This window comes from Balearica regulorum, chromosome 12 (assembly GCF_011004875.1).
Source record: "Balearica regulorum gibbericeps isolate bBalReg1 chromosome 12, bBalReg1.pri, whole genome shotgun sequence".
Classification (NCBI taxonomy): Eukaryota; Metazoa; Chordata; class Aves; order Gruiformes; family Gruidae; genus Balearica; species Balearica regulorum.
Window position 1 is genome coordinate 1,604,203 of NC_046195.1, and position 25,204 is coordinate 1,629,406.

The following is a 25,204-nucleotide window of genomic DNA, read 5'->3' on the forward strand; positions in this document are numbered from 1 at the left end:
AATTAGAGGAATTCTGAAGATGACACCAAAGCTTTGAAGTCCAAGTCAAGACTCATGAATGTAGTTTTTAAAATATTAAGCTCCTCTCCAACTCTTTAATAATCTTAACATTTGATAGTACAATGCTAAACATAGCTGGTGTAAAAGCAAATTAAAACAATAATAAAACCACTTTTGGTTTTAAATCAGTTATTTTAGAAAGGAACAAATGTTGACAACAAAATAGAAGTCTTTGAAGTCCTCAGAAATAGGAGGAGACACACAAATAACCTCTGCTCACTGCTCCAGTGTTGCTGCTGTCTTGAAGGAGTAAAGAGCACCGAAGAGGCAAAAATCAAGACGGTGTCTCTGCCTGGCACATCTGAATAAATATGGTTTGAACCATATTCTGTAAGAGCTACTGATACACCTGCAGTGGAACACAGATGCCCTCTAGTACTCACTCAGGAGACAGTAACAAGGAGAGGAGTTCTCGATGCCTTCCACATTCACGTTTACAGTCTACACAGCATCTTAATTTACTGCCTACAGAACTACTTATGGGTGGGGGTTTTTTTCCTCATCAACTTTGAAGACTTAGAATTAGAAGTTTAGCAGTTAAGAATTTAAGCCAAAAAAAGTTGAAAAGTATTTTGTCACCAACCATGTCCACGGAAAGGTTTAGCTTCACAGGAATTTTACTAGACCATGAAAAGGAGCCTGAGGATGTTAAAGGACCAAATCTCACTGAAATTCAATGGAAATAGGATATCCCTTTGAAGATGTCAGCTACAAAAAGCTTTACATAGAGCACCAGAAAGTAAAAATTGCATTTATTCATATGCAAATATTTCTCTCTCTCATGTTAGTGTACCTGAGAACTGCGTTTCTCCACAGCGTAACACAAAGGTACCGCTGCCAAGCCGACCCATGGCACAAAGAACGTGTCACCTTCTGAGTAAAAACGCTCTCCAGAAATACTCAAAGTCTACTGAACGGCTTCACATTTGTTTTGGGTGGCTGTGTCCCAGTGCCAGCACGGGGGGAGCTGCCAGGGTGGCCTCTCTGAGAAGAGGTTGGGGGCACCCCGTGCCAGATGCCGTTGGGGCTGGCTGGTTCCACGGTGGCTCCACGGAGGCCACAGCTGAGCCAGCCAAAGCTGGTGGCACCACTGTGAAAGCGCATCCAAGAATACACTGCACAGCAGAGAGGAAAGTGTGAGAAACAGCCCGGCCGAAGCAGGAGGAGAGGAGAAAGAGTAGCTCCAGGGGCCACCCTGGGGACATCAGGGTGGAGCACTTGGGGCCGAAGGAGGGAAGTCCAGCCTGGGAAATGGGAAGAGGGCAGCGAGAGATGTTAGAGTTTTTTCTCTTTTTCTTACCACTTGGCAAGAAACGAACTCTCCCCAAGTCGAGGTTGTTTTGCCTGTTACAATAACCAGTGAGTGATCTCCCTGCCTAGACCCACAAAGCTTTTTCCTCTTTTCTCCCCCTCCGTCCTGCTGAGGAGCAGAGAGCGCGAGCAGCTGGGTGGGCAGCGGGCAGCCGGCCAACGTCAACCCCCAAGTGTTTTGCACCACAACTTCCCCTGCCAGATCTTCCAAGAGAAGTATCCTGTCTGCCATTATTGGTGTAAGCAAATGGTTCACTAAAGGCAACAGAGTAATGGGGAGGAAAGAGGACAAAGCACGGGACAGGAAGAGGGAAAACCTCCTCGCTCTCCATTTTCCATGGCGGTTGGCTATATTATCAGCTCTCCCTTCTGCAGCTTGCACGGTCCATACTCACACGGGGCAAGGCACAGCTCACTGCGGTAACTGTCTGAAAGGAAAATTTTCATTCTTTTTCATGCTTGCACTTAAAACTAGTATTGTCATAGAAACAGCCTGTCAGTACTCTTGACACCTTACCTTTCCCTCTCAATAGTGCACAGCTTTGAGTACATATTATGATTTTTTTCTTTAAAGTCAGTACAATGCGTGCCTTCAATATAAAAGATGGAAAGTGGGGCTCCGGGTTACACAAATTAAACCATCCTAGTGCAATTTTTCAAGCACGGGAATGGAGCCTGCTGGGAAGCAGTAGGTTCTGGTAACCTCCAATTCAACGCTACCGCACACAGCCAAGACCCCAGATCAGAAAACACAAACACAAGCTCTCTTCACAGGCGATACCTCATAGTCCTGATTATCCATCAAAGAGGTCGTGACAGCTTAGGTCAGCTCTCACCTTTTCCACTTCTTCTAGCAAGCCTAAGGGTGAAATCCCTTACCCATTATCTTCCATTTTCCAAAGCCTAACCTAATTAGAAAAATTCTCATTTAACTCTTGTGAAGATGATTCTTTTACATTGTTTTAAATACTCATTTCCAAATGGGTCAACTCAATATTTTTACAAGTGTCACTTAACAGGTATCTAACTGTTAAATTCTCAGTGCATTCTTGATCATCTGTCCAATCTTTTCTATATTTTTTTAATTTATATATTTTTTTAAAAGTATATAGTTCAGAGCTTCGCAATCCTTTCTTCCTTTAAAAAGGGAAAATAAACAATCACTCAGAGCAGGGACTTTAGCTTGATGTTCAAGTATACAAAATACCTATACATGAAAAATACTGCATGGCTCTTCGATGTGAAGCAGAGGAAAAGGGATGGACGAGTTATCTACCTCTTATGCCTCGACTTCCTGGAAAAGTCTATTACCACGTTTTGCTTATCAGTTACACACCGGTGCCAAAACTCCATCTCCTCTCGTTTTCTTTGTCCATACTCACCATATCGCACTAAGAAAGAATCTAAGACATGCCTTGCTTCAGTTAAATGGTACTTTATCATTTCCAGCTTGAATCCCTATTTACCTTCAAGAAAATCCCACAAGTTTTTTGTTTGATTTTCAAACTGTCTGATCTTTGCTATCCAATTTTTGCATAAATCTTTGGAGAGGCAGCAAGAAGCAACATCTGATTTCACATGTTCAGACTTTCCCTACTCAAATGAAAAACAACGTCGCTTGGGCTGTAGAATTCTCCCTTATTAGCACCCACTTAGGTACAAATTTTAATACATACTTTTCTGAATTTTTTCTATAAATTCCTCCCATAGAAAAATAAGCCTGAACCAGGCCAACAGCACCAACTCTGGTGCTTGCAAAGCCAACCACATAAGAGGTTTATTTGAGCAACCCCACAAAACACCATCTTCACATCTTGTATTAAACATAAGACCTATAGCAAAAGACCAAAACCCACAGACTATCACGTCTCTCTCATGCGAGAGATCAAGAACGTTAACGCAACGCGAACCTGCTCTCTGGTTGTGGTTATCCTCTGGTGCTGCAGAGAGAAAACAAACTGAATCTAAAAGTTGAATGTAATTGGGGAGGGGGTACAAAACCAGAGACCTTCCCAATCCTGCCGAACAGCTGGACTGAATGCTAGCGCATCACAATTGTAACATTTCCAGCTCACTTCTGTTTTGTCAAGTAATTCCTTCTATAACCTTGTACGGGTCCATCACCAACCGTTACATACGTTCCACCCGCTTGGGAGTTCTACCTGGAGGCTCCTTTCACAACTTCCTTCCTCTGAGAAGAAAGTTTCTCGTTTCCCCTCCCAACGTATTTACAAGCAACTTCTGGTCCTTTGATCTCGACCTTGTTTTGGTATTAATTACTTTGCATCTTTGATATTTATCCATTACTCTCTCTAAGGTATTCATATGAATAAAAAAAATATAGCTTCTTTCAACTTTCCTTCTGCTTACTTAATGAAGCTACAATCTTTAGTTTCTTTTCCTCATTCCCCTAATCATCTAGCCATCTTTAAAGACTCAGAATCATTTCGGTAGGGAGGAGCGCAGTCTGAGCAGAGTCAGCTACAAGGCCAGAGCAGGTGACTCAGCGACTCGTTCAGTCAGATCTTGAAAATCCCCGTGGATGGAGGCTGCACAATCTCTTGGGCAACCTGTTCTACCACATGACTCTCTCCACGGTGAAGAACTTCCTCCTTAAACTCAGCCAGAACATATTTTGCTTCGACTGATAGCCAATGCCTCTTACTCTCCCACCATGCACCACTAGCAGACCAAAGAGACAACAGACAAATTGAAGTGCCTCTTGTAATTTAAGATCACAGACATCCACATAAACATAACAAAATTCCTTCTATCTATTGAAAAGATCTTCCCAAAAGATTTAACAATCTCATTAGCTCTCTGCACACTGCCAGGTTACAGTCAATCCTATAATCCACCAACTAATTGTCTTTTCTCCCATAAAATCACCAGTCCCTCTGCCCCAACTTACTACAACGCCAAGAACACCTCTGTACCCGCATGACTCTGCACACTGTGCTAATAAGTTTCACCATTCTCCACTCTATAGCATCATTTCATTCTTCCTCTAAGACCACTGAGGCCAGAGCAAGAGTAACAAGGTCTCCCAGATCTGCCACGCTCGCTAATTTTGTAGGTATATATCTTGTTCCTATAGCAAAATGACTGATGAAGATGTTAAACATGCTCTTTCTAAAGTCTAGTCTCCGAGGCATCTTTCCATTCTGAAGATTTCCCTCTCAATATAACCATTACATTTTCGTAGTTACCTCAGATTCTTATCAATCTCAATGTTCTCATGGAAATTTCTATCGTTTTGACCTTTAACAATTTCTAAGGGGACAGCATATCAAGAGGCTGTGTTACGGTACATCCATTGTATTATAGTGCTCCAAGACATAAATTGCTTCATCGAGAAACTCCGATGCAAACGGCAGACAAAAGTCATGTTACAGTTTAGCCTTCTTTCCATTTTCCTCTGGCTTAATTACCCTCGCCTTCAAAATCCCTCTAAAAAGGGCACAGTGTTGGGATCAGACTAATTGGTCTATAATCATGCCTTGCCTTTTTGGACACACATTCTACATCAGTTATTCTTCAAGAAGAATGTTCCCGCCCCTGAATTCAGAATTCATTAGAAATCTTCATTAACAGACTTGCATATTAAGGCAATTCTTTCACCGGCTGGGATAGGAGTCCTGGACCTCTCTTCTTTTCATGAGCACTAGGACTTCTGTTTTCACCGCAGCTCTTGTAGTCTCTCTACCCCGTACAACTACCGCTTGTACAAGCATTGTATCAGCCACTTACAGCATAACTGAGAATGTTACTGGAGGAGTAAAGCCCCGTAATTTCTAACACAAAGCTCACCTATGCTTTAATTTAAATCCCTTACTAGTACCATTCACTTTTTGGACAAGATAGGCATTGTATATTCTGGTGTGTGCAGGTGCTCCGTTAAGGTTAAATAAGCTTTAGTTAAGATTGTTTCATTACTCACTAGCAATGAAATTACAGTTCATTTTCCAAGTCATTCCAAATGCCAGTAAAACCTTCATTTGATCATAGTTCTGTGTGTTTTTAAAACATATATTTTAACCTAAGCTATAATTTTGTCCTAAGGAGTAATTTTCTCTTATTCTACGATTATTTGCAATTTGCACTGCTTAAAAGCCTCCATTGTGGAGAAGGACCCTTTTACTTTAGCCAACGGACAACCACAAAACAATCAGGATGTATTACAAAAGGTGCTCTAAATATAAGCCTTAATTACTATTAATTCCAAGACCTGTTTATAAATACAGTCCCAGGTCCGAGAGGGCTGGCACACCTCCCGCAGCATGATACTACTAGAAAATACCCTTTCAGCTACCAGCCTAGGATCTTTCCATTACCGAGCTTCTCTTCTCCTCTTCAAATTGTCAATTGATTGACTTGTAAGCCTGCATTTCCTTAACCTTCTATAATCGTTTTTAAATGCATTGCCATGTAAGCAAATTCAATCTATTTAAACTAAAAACACACTTGAAACTATTTTTCAAAGTTAAATTTTTTAAAAAAATTTGATACTTTTTTCCTCAATGGTTTGTATTTCCCAATCACTTCATTCACCACGACTAAGCAAGAAGATCTAATGAAAATTAGTTACATTTTTAATGAGCAAGCAGCACCCACTCTTCACTCACACGTTGCTAGACACTCAGTTGAAGATATTACCCCATCTTCTGCGAAATGAACGTAAGGATAAATGATACTTTGGGGTTCTGATATTAAAGATAATTTTTTCATGTTTGTACGTACATTAATCATTCCATGGCAGCACAAATACATTATGTATTGATTTTAGGACACTGAAGGAAAATACTACTGACCTAGCAGGAACGCAGGTTAATAAACTCAATTTAGGAAGGATGATTTTCCACTTGGAATGTTCTCTAAACACTGGTAGGAGAACACTTTCTCACACGCATACAAGAGGAATTAGATGCACCGCAAACTTCAAATTTTCTCCTAGGACAATGCAAATGGGGAGGAGGAAGTCAGCTCTGTCCCTATTTTCTCCTTCCTTTTTGTCTCTCCCCTGGAAGGGCCAGAGCAATGGTAGGAATGTGAATGAACAATCTCCTCAATGCAAACGCGTTCCATTCAGCCAGCATTCCCAGTCTCAGCGTTACTGAGATTTGTGGCCCATTGTCTCACTTTTCTGAAAAAGCAAAGATGTGCCTAGAAGAGCAATAATTCCCATGCTCCTGGAAAACACAGACGGTAAAAATTCTGGCTGTAGCCTGCTGCCTTCAATGGAGCCAGTATTTCACCTCCCGGACTTTCCAGAAGAGGAGGAATTCATTGCACGGAGCCAGATGCTAATCCAGTTCGGCAGTCTCTCTGCAGCCACGGTCGGTGCCAATCACATTCAGGGAGGCTCAAAGGAAAAAAAAAAAACCAACAACCAAACCCTCCCTAATCAGCAACGACTACATAACTTGCTCATATGACAACGTTCTAACTGCAGAGTAAAGGCTTGCTTTCTGCTCTAAATACTGACTGTCAGCAGTCACTGTAAATGCTTATTTTCATTAACGCGAATGCTATTACCATACACACGTTTAATCCTCTTTAGAATCCTACTAACCTTTTGGCATCAATCCTGCCACATCAAGACAGCAAACCAAAAATAAGAAAAGAGACTAACTTCCTCGTTTCAAGGAGGACAGGCGGCTGCGCAGGAATTCGCTTTTTCCCCTGCCCACGGCGGGGTTGTGTGCCCTTACTCCATGCTCACAAGCCTGTCAGATCAAGTCTTTGCGAGCATTTTTGTCACGTGCCCGAGTCTCCTTCAGCACTACTCCAGACAGGAATTTAACACAATACTTTGGGTAAGCATTAGATAACTAAATACACACACATATTACATGTTTATGCAGGTAACTGTTTCCCAAAGCTGGTTTCAGGCTTTTTTTGGCATCTCGATGTGCTCAGCAAGTGTTTTTTCCCTGATTATTTCTATTGCAGTAGGGAAAAAGTAAAACACTGGAGCAGCTGACAGTTTTTCCCACCCTGTTGCCTCCTGTACACCAGCTATGAACACCCTGTTGCCCAACACTACTCTTACACAAGTTTCTCATCACTCACCCAAGTCTAAACAAACTTTAGCAGCATCACCGACGAACGCTGCCACCCCACAGCTTTCACTTTACAATCCTTCTGCACTAAACTGCTCTGTTCAAACACAAAGACACTGCAAATGATTCCACAAACTGCTGATAATTTTAAGATGCTTTAATTTCCCTCCCCCCATTCTTGTTTGCCTAATCGAATTTGAACTTCTGACAAATCCACAACTCTATTACTACTTTATTAAAACAGCCTCTTGGGGAGCATGAAGATTTTAGCAATGCAAGTAGGTAAAGGAGTATAGAAACACAATACCCTGTCGTTAAAACAGCTACAACATCTGTTATCCTTCAGTGAAGCAGCGGATCTTAAAGACGCTGCATATTTTGTTAGCACATCAGCTTCTCACCCGAACCCTGTTAAAAAATTAATAAGTCCAGCCATCTGTGGACACTTCATTAAATTATCGCCGCTCCTTTTCTTCTCCTTTGCTTGAACATTATTCAGCATCATTTGTCTGAGTAGCAGAGGTGTGAAACATGTTTTAAAATACAATTTTGTTAATAAGACATATTTCATGAATCTCACTAGCGAATAGACTAGACTTCATAATTACAAAACATTCGAGGAGAACAGAAGTCCGGCATTACCTGAATTGAGATAAGGCCAGATGCTTCTAGTCGTTTCTACAAAGGAGAAACACAAACTATCACAATTTTTTTTCCCTCTTGCTTAGGCAAATTAGGAGAGAATGCCACCTGGCCTAAAATCCGGGCAGGAGACAACTAGTCAGGAGAGAGAGAATATTCTTAGAAGGATTATAACATGAAGAGAGGAACACCTACCAAACAGCCTTGTTGGCTGAACTAAAGCAAGAAGTATGTGGAACACACAACGGGAATAAGAAATTTCAGTACATAATCAGAATTCTTTGTTAAACATAGACTTAGTAGCATAATAAGCACGGCCTACACCGATTTAAAAAGGTATCCCTTGATCAGAATTAAGAAACAGAGGAAGAGGATGTCATTGTACACATTGGTAATCCACACATTGACCTACCTACCTATACGCACACATTTACCGCACACAGAGTAACCTGGTTTGACCAGACAATTGAACTAGAGATCTCCCGAGGTCCCTTCCAAGCTCGATTATCCTCTGACGCTATGCTATGGGGAAGCTATACAGAAAACTATGGAGAGATACAGCAAAATATCGCACAAAACATTCTGCAAAGAGGAACAGAATTACATCTGTCAAAACAAATTTCTAGCAGGGAAAGCGAGAGCAAAACTGATCATGCCCTGGAGCACCGGGTCAGAATGCATGAATTTGAGGTTGCCACCATCCCCTCTCAGACTTGGATCTCAGCTTTGCCACAGAACCACAAATTAAAAACAAAACAAAGAAACCACACATACAAAAAACTTAAGAGGGTGTTTGGACTAGTAAGGCACATCAGAATATTCTAAAGTTTTACCTGGCAAAAATGTTTCTATTTGAAACAAAACCATTTATATAGTTGTCCTCTACGTACCACTGGTAGACATTGCAAAGCCTGGTATCCTGGAAGCCCAAACTGAAATACAACGGCGTATGAACACAGCCATGTAGATGTCAGAAAAACAAACTCACAAATTGATGACATCAAATCTGGTAAGAGTATTACAGATCAATTCTGATTTTGAACCAGGACACAGAAAGCTCAGAGTACCTGTTGAACTTGGTCCATCAAGAAAAATATGGAGAGAAATCCTGACTACTTAAGAAACTTTGCTTAGCCTACAACTCAAAACATGACCCAATAATCCCACGTGAGCTTCTCTCGCAAACGCTTGATGAAAAGAAATGCGACAGAATTCAGTAAGATAATCCTGGTGAAACCACTATACTGACAGCACAACATTGAGTAAGAGACAAGTCAAACACGTAGGCATAACTTTACAGTGCCACTTTGCAAAACACTACCTTTGCCAGAAGTCCCATGAATAACAAAGTACTAAAACAGACCAAGAAATAACGAGCAGACGTGAGGTACATCCTGATGTTGCATCAACTGGGCTATGGGTTCCTAACCAAAAAACCCTGGAACAGCCGAGCGGATGCTAGCTGTGCTTTGTGACATCCTGAGTCTGCAGTGATGATCCAGGCTTACAGCCTGACCAGCTGCAGCTCCAGGAGAAGCGGTAAACTCCCCTACCAAACATCTTTGTTTATGAACAAGTAAGATCAGCTCTGCGAAGGGATGAACGTCTGATGCCTGGTAAATCCAAAATGAAAGATAGGGAAAATAAAGAAATTGGACGATGAAATACTTTTGACTTGGAAGAAGGAAAAAAAAAAAAAAAAAAAAAGAGTAGGCTACCAGTGTGAGGAATTTCATATTGAAAACTAATTTACAATTGCTCAAAGATATTTGTCCTTTCTGAGCTATGGAACCATATTTTAAACAGCAGGTCACCACCAAAACCAGAAATTTGCTCTTCAACTGCAGAACGTGTCCTGGCAGAACTTCTCCTGAAGAAAACTGTATAGCTGCTCAAGCTAGGAGTGAAGCAGTTATGGAAAGCACTCTAGCATAACAGGGTTCAGCTATATTAAAAAAAAAAAAATAAAATCTAACAATGTAGAAGGAAGGAACGCTGAGCAAAAGTTAATCCAGCCTTCCTTGATGAAAGTAGCTCAGAAACCCTTTGGAGAAAACAACAGAGATCAGAAATGAAGAACTGATCTTTGGTAAAGTATTGAAAGAGTTGAAAAAGAAGGACAACAAGACTAGAGAACAGACCAAGGCTAAACAAACAAATCCAAATTCTCAGCAGGTGATATCAAGCACAGAGCAGTAAATTATTCCAGGAATGAAATGGGAACAAGAAAGGTGATTCAAGGAAGACCTTCAAAAATAGAGAGGTCACTGATGACAGCTATAAACTACAATAAACATAATGGGGAGTGAGGTGGGGGGGTGTCATCCACTGCACAGTGGAAGGTCAAGCTAAGAAAGTGCAGCAAGAAATAGCACAAAATAATAATTCTGCTAATGGAGTAGGTGAAATAATAGTACCATTACAATCAGAGACAGGACTTGCAATTAAAGGGCCAAAGAACAGAAAGGCTCCAGCATCAACAGCAGCAGTTTAAGGCAGCAAGGAAAGCTGCAGTAGGCACCATGAGTTTGATCTACACACACACTGAGAAACGTGCTAAGTAGGCATTTCTAATACCACAGAAAAAGGAACTGGGGGGGTGCAAGCTATGGGAAAATTTATTTGGTGCTGTTGAAGATCATTCTAATAGCGGGGACAAGGAAGAAAACACCGTGGGATTTGAAGAGAAGACCTTAAGTAAGGTATGCAGATTGCCTCATCAGTTAAGAAACCTCAGGTCTTGATCAATAGACTGCCTAAAAAAAAAAAGTACAGGCTCACAATTACTCTTTCTAAAACAAAATCAATAGCCATAACAAAAGAAGAATAAGATCCGAGTATTCTGGTGAAAGAAAAGAGCTTGACAGGTTAAATAATTTCAGATCCAGGCAAGGCTATCAATTACGAAAGCTCATGTGAACAAGCTATTCAAAAGAAGATTAATGCACAGAAGAGGACTGTCATGATAAATTTATCAAGAAACTGGAAGAAAGGAAAGATCAGAAAAACTTTTGCAGGCAACTCTATAGACAGTGACAGAGACAGCTGGTACCTGACGACCGACATTTAGAGATAGGAAATAACCTAAACAATCTCACAGAAAAATAATCAGAATCCATAAATAGCAAAGAAACCCCTCAAAAATGAAGTACTTGAAGACTGACATTAACAAGAGACATAAATACAGCAGGAGAAAGAACTCCGAGACACAAACATTTAGCTGAAAAAGATGGTGTCTAGAGACAGTAAGGACACATGGCAGAGAGGAGGAGAAACACGAAAAGGAGTAACTAGCAATTATTCGACAAAACTGTCCTTCGCTCAAAGGGATCTGCAGAAAAACAGCTAAGGTGTGGATCGTCACACCGCTGACCCTCGAAGCGCGGGTAGTTGCCAGTAATTAAGCTCATCACATCACAGAGAGTTGTCTAAAGGTCTCTCCATAATGAAGCCTTTCTTGGTTTTCTTTTTAATGAGTTCAGTTTCAGAACAGTCACAAAGAGCAGACTGACAGGGCATCGAATCCAGGAACTCGACTTCAGAAGCTGTTAAAGAGGGGAGAGCAGCACCTTTACCGAAACCTAGACATTATCTGGAGACATTTCCTCACGCTCACCCCCAAAACAGGCCTTTATATATGCAAATAAGCAGGAGTTGCTAAGTTCTAAAATAATTTTTAACATTTTTATTTCTAGGGTAGTTATGTGAATTAGGAGGCATGCCCTATGCTTTTAAGAATGTTACCAAGACCTAACCTCACTGAAATTGGCCATAGCAAGTTTTAGAAATGAGTTTTTCCTTATTAAAAATAATTTTTCTCCATTTTTGTTTCCTTTTCAGTGTCATTGAACTTCCTCTTGAATTTTTGTTATAAAAAAAGAAAGAATTTATGATACTTCTTACCCTTACTGCCTTTGTGTCACCTTTCATTTGGGTAGGTGTGATAGTACAAGCTCTTCTAGTTTTCAAATGCAATATTCGGATGATCGAAAATCTAAACGATGCCAACGTGGAGACTCTTCACCATCACCCTAAGTAAAGCTGAAATGTCTTATTGAATCCCACACTAGAAAACGCAGCGAGTTAAGGGTACAGGCGGTGTATGTAACAACCACTCGCCTGACAGTTTGGGATTTAGTGAGCAATCTATGCGCAAACTTGTCAAACAAAATTACAAAAGGGATTGCTGGTGCTGACAGGCAGAACATAAATAAGGAAAAATACGTATTTGAGTGAAAATATTAACAAATGACAAAGCTATTCTAAACAGAGTTCGTCCAGCTTTCTTCTTTGGGAGTGTTGCTACATCATCAATACACTCTCGCCTTCTACTTGTATCTCCATCTAGAATCACCCAGCAACAGATCGTCTGCTATAAACCCAAGTGATTTTAGAAATTTAGGGCGCTGAAGCTCCCCTTTCACAGAATTCATGCTTCTCTAGAAATTAACTATATTGCCTTCCATATTTTCAAAACCCAAATCTCAAGATTTGAATGCATATTGCAAAGAGTTTTCATTTTTTTGTGATTTACAGGAAGTTTATATTATTTTCTGAAGTACATTAACATAAAGACAATTTTGTCCATTAACCAAACACACAAAGGATACTTACTTTGCTAGTTACAACGCTCAACAATTTCAGTTGCAAACTGGTAAACTGATAGAACCTAATCTTTTTTGGTTTATAATGACATGGAACATCGCACCTAAGAGAACGGCTAATTAAGAAAATCTTAACTTAACGAATGACTCCAGGATTTAAACACTTCTTCCTGATTGTTAAACACAGCACAGATTAGCTGCTACAACCATCTTAAACAAGATCTCACAGCAAGAAGGGAGATTGCCGCTGCAGGTAAATGGGATAGCTGGTAATGGACGGCTGAGGTTTCACCACTTGGGATTTTTTCCTGCATTTTCCCATCTGGGAAAAGGATCCATAATCATCCCCCCCTCTCTCTTTCTGAGCAGGCTCAGTAAGGGCCCTCTCATTACACTAAATATTAACTCCATTTCTAGCCAACACCTACTAGCAGGGTGTTTTTTTTCTGAACCGTAATAGTAAATTGTTACTAAAGCAGAAAGTTCAGGCACAAGTGTTACAGATCTGCTTGTCCCCCTCTCCTATACCCACAGGACAGGATTCGTTACCCTCCAACGAGCACAAATAAGCTTTAATTAGATCACTGACCCACACAATTAGGGACAGGGATGGTATCAGTCAAAACAGCCTGTTTGATTTTATTTGATATTAGGTGTAATAAACTTTAAACACAAATGCTTAAGAGAACATACATTTTTAAATAGAAACAGTGGTTCTAGTATCATCCTACTAGCAAATTAGAATGTCTTCACCTAGGCTATACCTTGATTATTAGATATCAATGAAGAGTTTAAAGACAAGCAGGTCTAAAATTCTCCTGTGGTGGGCTTTCACCCAGGATTAGAATAATCAATTCAGCTGCAGACAAACTGTACAGCTATCTGCTTCGGGTGCGGCAAGCAGCTGTCTGAGATTAAATCATACCTTGGCCGACTGCTTTCCGACGAGCTGCTGGAGAGAACACAGCACTAAAAAGCAGGATAAATGAACTGGATAGACAAGGACTCGAAATCAGGCTCGAGGAATTACAGGAAGCAATCCCTAGCACGCGCACCACTAAATAAGGGGGACAGACCCGTTGCTGCCCTGGAGGGAACAGATTCCAGATCAGAAGCAACACTTCTCCTCCTCCTAAAGCCCACAGAAGTTACTACGTCCATACCCTGCTGATCTCTCCAACACTTCCAGTTCACATACAAAGCGACACAGATTTAGTTTGATTAGATTTCTACTGATTCATTTTAAAAGAATTATTTCACCCATAAGCAATTCCAAGTCCTCTCCTGCTGTATCCCCTAAAAAGAGTTAAATTCAATTAAATTCTGGAAGAAAAATTGTACCTGAACTCTCTAACACCATGTGAGAGGTATACAGGTCATTCAAGATGCGAGTTAGGACATGAATATCGTTTTGTTTCGGCATTTGTTTGGGTTCTGTTGGAAAGGAAGGAGGAAATTACTTCAATCACTTTGGTTCCCATCTCCCAAATTGATGCACAGTTACCCTTCAAAAGGAAAAGTAAATGATGACAAAGTCTACAAGCTACACTGACAATATTTGTAACAGTTCTGAATATGGACCTTTGCTTTCAGTCCAAGTACTAATAGAGATCAGTCCGAGGGCTCACAGATTTTTTTTTTTCCTACTTTGCCTGGACAAATCTCGATTTTAAGAATTTAGAATGGCATAAAAGGTAGAATATTTATTGTCTTAAATGTCTAAACTCTCATGTTTTTAATAACAGCTGACAGAAAGTAACAAAACTGCAATTTTGTTAAAACCACCGGTCCCATTTCCTTGTCAGTGACAAGAAACACATTCTGAGCTAAGCCAATTTATGAAAAATGCAAATGTGTTTTTCATGGAAAATGTATTTTTGCAAGGAAAATTTATCACCCATGTCACTTACTGGTTAAGTGCTCTTAAGTACTCTCCACTGAAGTACCTATGCTCTTGGGTTTTGCAATTCCAAGGCACAGAAAGTTCTTTACTCGTGAAGATCAGATCAAGGTTTTTTTACCCCCCGTTCGCTCTTACGGGAAATAGGCAATACTGAGTAACAAAGTGCTGTTATTTCTAACCTAACTGCACCTCCGAGGAGCTGGTGCACGCGCATAGTTTGTTCTGCTCAGCCACTGAACTTCTCTTACCCTTTTGGGATGGCACAGACACACACGCAGAGCCCGGTAAGAAATAAGACGTTGTTCAGATGTAATCTTCAAAGTTAGGCAAACTTTGCGAGAGACGTGTGATTCTAGAACCATACAACCTGGCTGCTTTTATGCAGCTCTTAGTAGTTACAACTAAAAGGAGACCTAAAATTTCAACCCAAATTAATCTCTGAGCAAAATTCTTAACTATTCACCATTGTTTATATATTAATAAGTGATTTTGATATTAATAGCTAAATACTATAACATACCAGAAATTAAGTTCTCACAATCACAACGTACCTTTTTGACAACGTGCCTTGCAGAGATCTAGCTTTAATTGCACGACTACATCCATCCAGATCCGCCTCTCTCCCGCAAGCTCTGCTCAGGGAATAATCCTGTCCTGGATAATCATTTCTTGGCCACAACTTTGCCTACTGCATATCATCCAAAAAACCGTAATGGATACCAAATTACTCACTTCTACATGGCCTTCTCTCAGCATGCTCATTTACAGCATCTTGGTACATTACAAAAAGTAATACTCTAAATTTATTGAAGAGAAATTCTTTATTGGCCCATTGAGAAAAAGGCAAAGCACGGAAATCTTCTTGAGACCACATAATGAGCCTACAATAGAAGCAGGATTAGACATCAGCATCTTCTGGCTGTAACTCACTACCTCCAAGCCACATTACACTAAAGATCACAGTAGTCGCTCACCCAGGCCTCCTGTAATTTCAGTGGCAGTTATACAGACAGCTCTTCTAGTCTTGCAAGCCCAAAGCTAGATATATTCAAAATGCAAATAAACCTTAAAAAGCCAATCCAGTCAGCTAAAAATCAGAACAATTTCTCCAGTGAAGTTATTTCTCTACATCTGACGTATCGACAGCAAGTAAATTGCGTTGGTCGAACAACTCAAGGGCTTGCCATCCTCATCGAGAGGTTCTGTGCAACACTCTGCAGCAGGTTAGAGAATACACAGATCACAGCTCTCCTCCTCTGGTCTTAAGCCTCCTGCTTCCTAAGGAATCATCTTCACTTTCTGCAACCCCCTGACAAAGGGGTTACGTGTCTCCTAAGCTGTGTGACACCTGAGGGAGCAATCTCACGGAGCATTTCTCTCACCACACAACTCCAGCCCGTCTCCCGGGCCCCGAGTTTGATTCTGTCTGTGGATGAAGACAGGACAGCAGAAGGAAGAAAGTGACTGTGTACTGCACGTCACGCGGATGCAACCATGCCGGGGACAACGCACTGTCACCACATTCTGACATTTAGCCTTCAGATGCTTCATTTCACACCAAAAAAAAAAAAAAAAATACTGCAAAGGTTTTAAATGAAGTTTCCTAGCTTCTGAAAAGAAAACCAGCAAAGACCCCAAACAGTGAATTTTATTAATGAAACTGCAATAATTCTTCCACTGTGCAACAGCAGTGGGATCCAAAGCCAGCGCCTGAGCTATGTGATGAGCTGAATGAGCCAGCAGCAGGAGGAGGATTTACTCAGGTCAGACAAGCAGAGAATACAGAGAACACCGTGCCAAGGCGCAGAGAGTGCTAGAGCATACCTGGAATTAAACTCCAAACCCTTCTTCCCAGTAGGTCCGTGACAGGTCTGAACCCCCCCCTCAAGGCGCTCAAGTATTACTAGTTGTAAATGGCAAAACAGGAAGTCTATTAAGGTCTCACGGTTTGTATTTTCGACACAAAACAATACTTGAAACTTCACCCTGACAGTTTTCAGAATTGCTTTTCTGGAAGAAACAATGCTCATTCCCAACCGTGCTGCACCTGCAATGTTTTCAGATGCTTCCAAAAGAAATATTAAATTTTTTACGAAATACAAACCTGCCTTTTCCGATTATTGAGCCCTTTTAGATTTTGATACTACATGGCAGGAATATTTCTTAACAGAAGTGATTTACCTGTACTTTCTCTGAACGTAATTACAAAATGAAGGTTTGAAAATAAAGTTTCTATGAATATTTAAATGAGAAATAATAATGTAAGGAAATTACGTAATTCAGGTGGGAGAAAAAGGAGGTCATAAGTTACCACTAAGTGCTTTTTGAATTAATGAAACCCAGACATATCTAAAGTTAGTATCGAGGCAGCGATACAGCTACCTTCTCTCCGAGTACCCCATCACACCCAAGCAAATTACATATCCAAGCCAAGTATTGTCAAACGCAAAAGGTAAGTGGAAGAAGAGGAAGAAAAACAGATGGATTCACTTGTGGAAAAAAGAAAACAAGAGGTGAAATAAATAATTTAGTCAATAGTCTTTAAATGCATATGTAGAACTGATAAATCCTTATGATGAAACTTGAGGCCACTGTTGCGCTTTGGACCTTTTAAGATCGTCATACATCTGTTCTCTCAATAAAAGCTTTATGAAAGCTTTAACTAAGTAGTAGTAAATAGTGTCTGGAAAAAAGATCATCTCAGGAATATTCTTAAACCACTATCATTATAGTTTTTACTAAATACATACAAATTTATTCTTCCAAGATGAATTACAAACACAGTTCCTCAAAATTTTGTCCTTTTTTTTTTTTTCCAATCTGTGTTCTGTAAGAGCTATTCCAACCCTTCACCCTTCTTAAGATCTAACTGGCACTCAAGTATCAAAGAGAGATTTGCATTTCAAAAGCCAATTAAAAAAAACATACTGTAGTAAAGCACTGATTAAAAAGTGTTGTGGCTTTACATAAATTAAGCAGTTCCTTTGACTTTCCGTAGTTCAAATCCATCATAATAATGACAAAAACTTATAAATTACATGGACTGTATGACCACCGCACTATGTCCCTCCACTTCCCTGACATTTGTGCAGTCTTATTCTGCTTTCAAAGAAAGCAAGCAAAACCACTTTTTAAAAGTAAAGGAATTGCTTCACAAATTCAGTCTAGAGCATGATAACATGGTTCAGTTTGCACAGCGAGAGAATGCAAAGAAAGAAACACTGGAAACTATAATCTCAACCTTCATTTGGTAGAAGAAACCAAAACATGGAAGCACACACTTCATGGGAAAAAGAGATACAAGTGTTCCAAATTTACCGATCATTAAAGAAAACTAATAAATTTCTTGCTGTTTGCAATTTCTAAGAATCAGTGATTTACTACTAGAAGTCTAGTAGGACACTAAACTTAGCCTCAAGGTGCAGTAGCATACAATCTCAAGCTGCAGACAAATTACGTTGATTTAAGTATTTTTCATAACATTGTATTTTACCCTACCTTCTGACTTTTTAAAAATAACAAGAGAAAAATAGATTGAAGCATGAAAAATCAACTTCTATTGGAGTCTCACAGTTGCCACAGAAACTTCGATTCTCACACCCCGCGAAGCCTGAAGAGTAAAGCCTTCTCATCTATTACCACGTATGGAAAAGGTTCTTCAAAAGCACACTGTCAAAGGCACTACAAACTTGCCAATCCACATCATCATCAATTTTCCCCTGCCACGACATGTTTATAGCACTGTGTCAAAAACACAAACTGAAGCGAGAAACCAAGAAAGTAGGTCTCTAACGGAAAGCATTCAGTCACTGTCTGAACAGTCTGCGCTCAGGTACCGAGTGCGTATTTTTGGTTTGATTTTTTCATACGACGGTTGGCTGAGCCCCTCTGTCACCTCGCGTTATCAACAGTCGTCATCCTGTGGCAATAAAAGAGTTTTGGTTTCTGACGCTCCAAAATTTTAGATCTGGCAAACTAATTTTTATAAAAGTCAAAAAGTTTATCAAAATTTATCAGCCTGTTTAGACCTTTATGCAAGACTCAGTGCAGGTAGATTGCTCAGCATTATCTATCAGCTGCTCGGGAACGCAGCGCAGTTGTAGGTTTAAACATGCCAAAACTTGATTTCATTCACATACATGATGTAACACAGCATGTTTTTACCGGGCTTTCTTCGCCCTGGCCTATGTTATTCACCAGAATTTTGAGGTAATGAAGTTATTTAATGAATAAGTAGCAGTTAAAACACGCAAGCTACGCTTCACAATGTTCTCTTTTAAAGAAATTAGGTGCATCGTGGTACAACATTCGCACACGCCATACGAGTTCAGCATACCACTGCTCAATTAAGAGGAGAATTAGCTGCCTCCCACTGTTATCTTGAGGCCGAGGATACTATGCTAACCATCCCCACACTTACCGCAGCCTGAAAGCTTCCAATTAGAAGAAAGAGCGGGGGGAAGACATTAAAAACCACCGATAAAACTGAGAGATTCAAATGAGGTCAAGAAAAGCAATATAGTTAAACCCAAATTTAAATATTCCATCTCTCATTCCAAAGCCTTCAGTGACCAAAGCTACCCATCCTCCCAACTAAAGGATTAAACTCCGTATAGCCTTACACAGCTCTTGGCGCTTAACTGAGTTAGTAAATAGGTTTTCACACAGCTACAACTGCCAAATCTTTTGGAGTCACAGAAGAACTTATGCACACTGCAGCCAGAGGATGCTCTTGTGCAGGTTTCTAACTTAACAACAGGCCAGAAGGCAATGCAGAACAGGCGTCAAGAGCATTTCCTCTAGTTCTGAACAAAAAACCCTACAATTTTTATTGCATAGAATTGATCAATAATCTTTTCATACAGCTGCTAGGCCAACGTGAGACGAAGAGACAATTATTTGTGCTGTAAATGTTCGGATTAGCTTAGGTTAGACTACATTAGTTCAGTTTTCTAGCAAAGATTTTTTGGAAAACAAATCTCACCAGAATTGTGTTGGGTTTGTAGGGGTTTTTTTAAATACTAAAAGTCTTTTAAGATCCCATCAATTAAAATAGCATCTTCTACGTTGATACAGGAAACACGAACCGGACATTTTGAAGACATTTTGGATTACCTTCGTTTTTAACCCCATTAACCTTACCTAATGATCATATAGACCAGAATGATAACAGAAGCAAGATGCTGAATGATCTCATGTGGAAAGCAGCAGAATTAATCACGACAGTAGCAGTGTAAGAAGGTGGTAATTGCCTGAGATAAGTGTGTGAGAACAGCTTTTATTGTCCTCATTGCCAACAAGCTTAGAAATCTATTTCTCCTTCAGAGACTCTGAAAGTCACTCCTTTAAGGTATAAAACCCCGATTTTATTTATTTTTTTTTAATTTCTGACATTTCTGATGTTTCGCAACAATGCTACAAGCTAACTTAATTGAAACAACATCAGAATGGAAATGACAGTAAGCACCAGCTCTAAGAGATGGTGTAGCACTAGTCAGAAAGAATTCATTACCTCGAGACATTTATTTAGCAAAGAAAAAAACCTGTTTGAAAAAGGCTGGCAAACATCATTAGAGAAACAAAAGAAAATTGCTTCACAGGCTTCTTTCCTAGTTACATTGCCTTAGTTTACCTTTTTTGTTGGTTTTTGAAGTCTCACTCTTACAACATAATTGTAAGCCTCTTCCAGCTATACAGTTCACAAAACACTTACAGTCTGACACTCCTGATCCCTGAGATAGAAGCAAATGATATTCTGAAAACAGATCATCTTCCCCGGTCAGATTCTTTGTTTTTACCTGCAAACTTCACCTACTTACTGCTTCCTACCCCCTACATAAAAGCTCTTACCAAATCACATTATGACTTGGGCTTCTTAAGGTCTGTCAAGAAAGTTTTACACCTTTTGTTGTTTGTTACTTTTCAAACCTCCTTGTTCATACCTGATACTCAAGAGGAATACAACACCCCAGCACTCCCGTTTTCTCCGTCACTCTTTCAGTTCTTTAGGGATTGTACACATCGCCAGCTTTTGGGAGCTTCCCAAACGTTTCGTGACAGAGGGCAGATAAATCTCAACATATAGGCAGCCAGAGAAACTTATTTTTTAAGGATATTTATATATAAAGAAAGAAGAAAGTAAAACCCTACTCTTTTTTTCCCCTTCTCAGCTGTGGTACATCTTCATTGTGATTAAACACACTTGACAGTGTTTTAATCCATTCATTTCAGTTTTCCTGATCTTGAGCATTTCCTGAAAAATACCCGCACATTAAGCCACTTCGATGAGTAGATGACAACTTTCAGCTACTAAAAAGAGAAATACAGTCCCGGTTTCACTGATAAGTGATGAAACTATGTCTTCCTTTCTTGGAAAGCATCTTCCTCTTTTTGCAAGGGCAGAATACACATCTACATTATCGTGCTGTTAGCTACACTTAAAAAAAAAAAAAAAGACAGACTTACCTGCTACTGTGAGCTTTGCTGTTCTGCTGACAATGGTCCCCAGGCTTTCCACAGTTGCCACACACTGGTAATATCCTTCATCAGGTTTATTATGCTTGGAATGCACCACACTGTTTATTAATAAAGATCCATCGGGTAGCAACTGCCGACGGTCATCTGACACCAAGTTCAGAAAAGTCCCGTCTTTTTTCCATTCAATTTTTGGAGAAGTTTCACAATAAGCTGAACAGTTCATTATGACAGACGCTCCGCGAACTGACAGAATGTCCATTGGCTCCACCAGAAAATAAAAAGGAGTGAAGGTTCTCACAAGGGATCCTGTAAAACACAAATCACATTGCACAGTTGCTGGGTTAGCCTTCTACATTTTTTTAAAACATAAAATGCATCCTCATTTCAAAATATTGTAAGGTGCCTAAGGGCGATCACTACTCGCAGTATTGTCTCCTTGAATGTATTAGAAATAGCTTGGTCTATGTGACAGTATTTTCTGCTTCGACTATTTACCCCAAATTCAAAGCCGTTTTCATCCCAATAACACATTCGTCTGCTCACAGTGGAATCAGTGTGGTTAAGAGCCCTGAGCAATCACTGCAGACAGAAGTCTGCCTCAAACTTATGCAAATTAATATACGCGCTCAAGTACCACATTTGTAACAAACGTGGTTAGAGTCTTCGGACTCTCTTTTTGGCCTTTTGTGGTACAGCTGCCATACCACAGCAGTGCAGTAATTTGTTTTGTTTAACAAAGATTAAGAAACAGTACTAACAATTCGGCCCTCAAGAGAAAAAGAGTCACCAATTCTGAGCTTAACTCATCATGCAAGTGCCATAAAACATTTCTTCACTTCTATTCTAGTTCAGGATAAACACGATTACTTTTCCATTTTAAGTATTCCCAAAAGACTTCTATAATTAACATCTACTTTCCATTAAGAAGTGAATTTTAATTACTGCATTTCTGATGTATTTGGTCAAGCAGAAAGATTGTGTGTCAATATCGCTTTGATTTAACTTAATCATCCATAGAAAACCAAAGGAAGAAAAATTCTTTCAGGGAAGAATAGTTTTCCAAATCAGCATAATGTTGGGTTGAGAGAAAACGGGGTCTTTGTTTTTAAAGCCAAGCTTAGAAATAACATCAAGGCTCTGACAAACTCCACCTTACTCCACTTGGGGACTGGGAGTGGGATACGCGTACGAAACATCATGGCAATAAAACTGAAATACTAACAGTCCTCCGCCAGCAAAACAAAAAACCCAAAAGTGCACAGCCTAAAAGGTTAATAGCAAGTCACTTCAACCCAGAGCTGCAAGGATCCCTCCTATCTTTATATAAGCAAGCAAGCTGCAAAAGGAAACACTTAAACGTGCCGGCTGAAAAACGCACAAACTTACAAGGTCTTTTTGCAAGGCCTAGGAAATAGCTATTTTCCATAGACGCAACAGCTGACTGACAATCCTAATGAATAAAGCGGATTTTACAAGCACCGTGTCTCCTAACGTACCCTCAGCATGCAGTCACAGACTCGGACTCCCCTTGTCTAAAAATTTTAATAACAACTTTTTGAGGTCACAGGCTATTTAGAGAGCAGAAAGGAGATTTCACCAGTACTTTTTTTTTTCTTTTAAAACCAGTTCAAGTGGTTTGTCATTAAGCAATCTGTTAGCCTGTGCTCCAGAGCAAACAGGGGGACAAACAGTCTTTAAAGCCTGTATGTAGTTCTTTAACAGGGAGGGGGAAAAAAAAAAATCAAAACCAAAAAGTCTTGAACTTGGGAGGAGTGAGTGTTGCCTCCAGTTACATACAGTCTCTAAGATGAATATTCAAACAAGATAATAAAGCAGCGAAGACAGACCTGTCCTCCATTGTACTGCACAGGCAGATACTACATTATTTCCGTCTGACATCGGTGTAGCAAACCTACTCACAGATCACGTAAGCAATACACGATACAGTAAGAAGGTTTTTTCCTTTTAAGAATCTCTAAGAACGTGAAGGCAATCCACAACACTTGTGAAAGGCATGGTTAGAAAAGGGTTGAAATATAATAATTCACAAATATATTAATATAAGGTTCTACCACACACATTAAACTCTTCAGAAAGGGTCATAAAAACACTCATCTCAAAACTATTTAATCTTTCACAGTAAGGCCAATAATGAAATGCTGAAGTAGGTTAAGACCACCTTGAAGAGACATTTGCATTTAATAACCAGATTTGTTTCATTAAGTCACAGAGTAATTATGAAGCCTGTATTTTGAGCAGTACAAACTTGGAGACCTTTACTTGTAAAGAAAGTCTGTCCTATAAGCACTTTAGCTTCTCCAATCACTCGGGGTTTTTTAAAAAAAAAAAAAAATCTGATTTACCTTCTAAAATAGCCTTAATTAACAAATGGATACGATTCCCTCTATCACGGAATTGCACAGAAAGTCTCTCGTCTCCAAAGAGACACTTCAGCTTCCCCCCCCGGAGAGGGACTCCAGCCTTCCTGCACAAAGCCTATTGTCTTTGCTACTCAGAATTCACAGAAACTTGAAGATAAGGCAGAAGGAGTGATGCGAAAGAAACAACAGATAAATCACGCTTTTGTAGGTCATAGCATTCAAATAGCCTTCTACCTTCAAGAATTCAAAGATGAAATACGAAAAAAAAGTACAGAAAGACTGAAGTTTCCCTAGGGACAGTAAGTTTCAGACAAGACTGGAGACCTGTTATGTTGGTATCTAAATCCTTGTCTTTCCTGAGGGAAGAAAAAAAAAATTTAAAAAAATATACAAGCGCCTCTCCCCTCCCCCAAACAAAACCAAAACCGAGAACAAATTACAAAATTTTTAGGTGCTGCTTATGTTACTTCTGTTTGTATAATCACACCTATGTGCAGATGTACTTGATTCTCCTGAGTTTCAGCTCTAATATACCAAATGGCAGAAAAGAAACAAGAGTCATCAACAGCACTAAAATATTTAGGCCTGTTGGTATAACCTCTTCCACCACTCCAGAAACCTAAAAGGCCTTTTCTAAAATTAAAGATATCCCCGAGTTTTCCAAAAGACAGCATTCTACCCAAGCTACCAACCTTCCCCCCCCCCCATTTACAAGTTTCTGTAAGTTGTACCAATACAGATCCAGACCTCTATCAGAAGTATTACAAACACTCTTGAGTTTTGTTTTTTCTCTGCCCTTTCTTTCTGAGTTCTCAAATAAAACCTAGGAAATCCTTGAAAGGGGGAGATTAGCTTCTTGTTTGCCTCATCTGGCTTTGGTGCAGATCATCTTATCCCATCAATAAGATTGTTCTTATCCTGGAAGTAACAAGGTGCCCAAGGAAGTATCATCGCAGAGTATAGAGCAGAGGATGTCAAGAGAGAGCACGTCAAGAAGAAACATCAGCACGGAAAGGGTTAGAGACTTTCAGGAAGAACGGGACGCAGATTCTCAGCCAAGCACCCTGTGAAGACACTGCTTCAACTCAGGGCACTACCATGCTCCTGCACAGAAAGCAGTGGATAAAAAAATAAAAGGGTTGGTAAAGAACAACATCCCATCTTGAAGGAAGTTAAACTCGAATTAAAGACCCTTCTAGCTCAGGAAGGTTTTGCAATTTTAGAGCTAGGGGTACTCTGGAGAAGCGCTGGTGGGCTGCATCCACGCTCCAGCCACTTGAGTTCATACATCATTTAAGCCTTGATTCAGCACGAAAATGTTTTGTACAGCACCTTAATAAACTTCTGTTTCTGTCAACAAGCCATTTCTTCCATGCCAACCTATGGATTATGCAAGTTAAATGACACCGCAATATTTAGGACAGAACCGGTGTATTTTACAGAGGGAGTCCTTCCTCCTTCGACGTACTTATCTTTGGGGAGGTGCGTACGTCTGTAGGTATGTATGCATCAGTGGCTTCATTTGTGTTAATAAAGAAACTATCTCCCTGCTCAGAAACAGTTAAATTTTGCTCATTCCCAGCAGATATGTATTCTACCCCCCCCAATCTCCTCATGAAGACCAGTGATAGAGACCCAGCAGTTTCTACAGGTGTTCGGTTCAGCACTTCACACTCTACTATTAGGACTATCAAGCAGTATTGCTGTGATTGAAACACATCTCTTTGCCACTGTGGGCACGGAGAACAGGCTGTTCATCCTTCT

At 40.0% G+C, this 25,204-nt stretch overlaps 1 protein-coding gene across 10 annotated transcripts in view; it reads right to left on the minus strand.

Annotated features, from left to right (window-relative positions):
• NEO1 (neogenin 1) overlaps positions 1-25,204 on the minus strand; it is a 197,853-nt gene that overhangs the window by 113,147 nt on the left and 59,502 nt on the right. For all 10 annotated transcript variants that reach the window (XM_075764084.1, XM_075764083.1, XM_075764086.1 and 7 more), the window contains exon 2: positions 21,048-21,365. In XM_075764084.1, the coding sequence (XP_075620199.1) occupies positions 21,048-21,365 (318 nt within the window). The remainder of the gene's footprint in view (positions 1-21,047; positions 21,366-25,204) is intronic.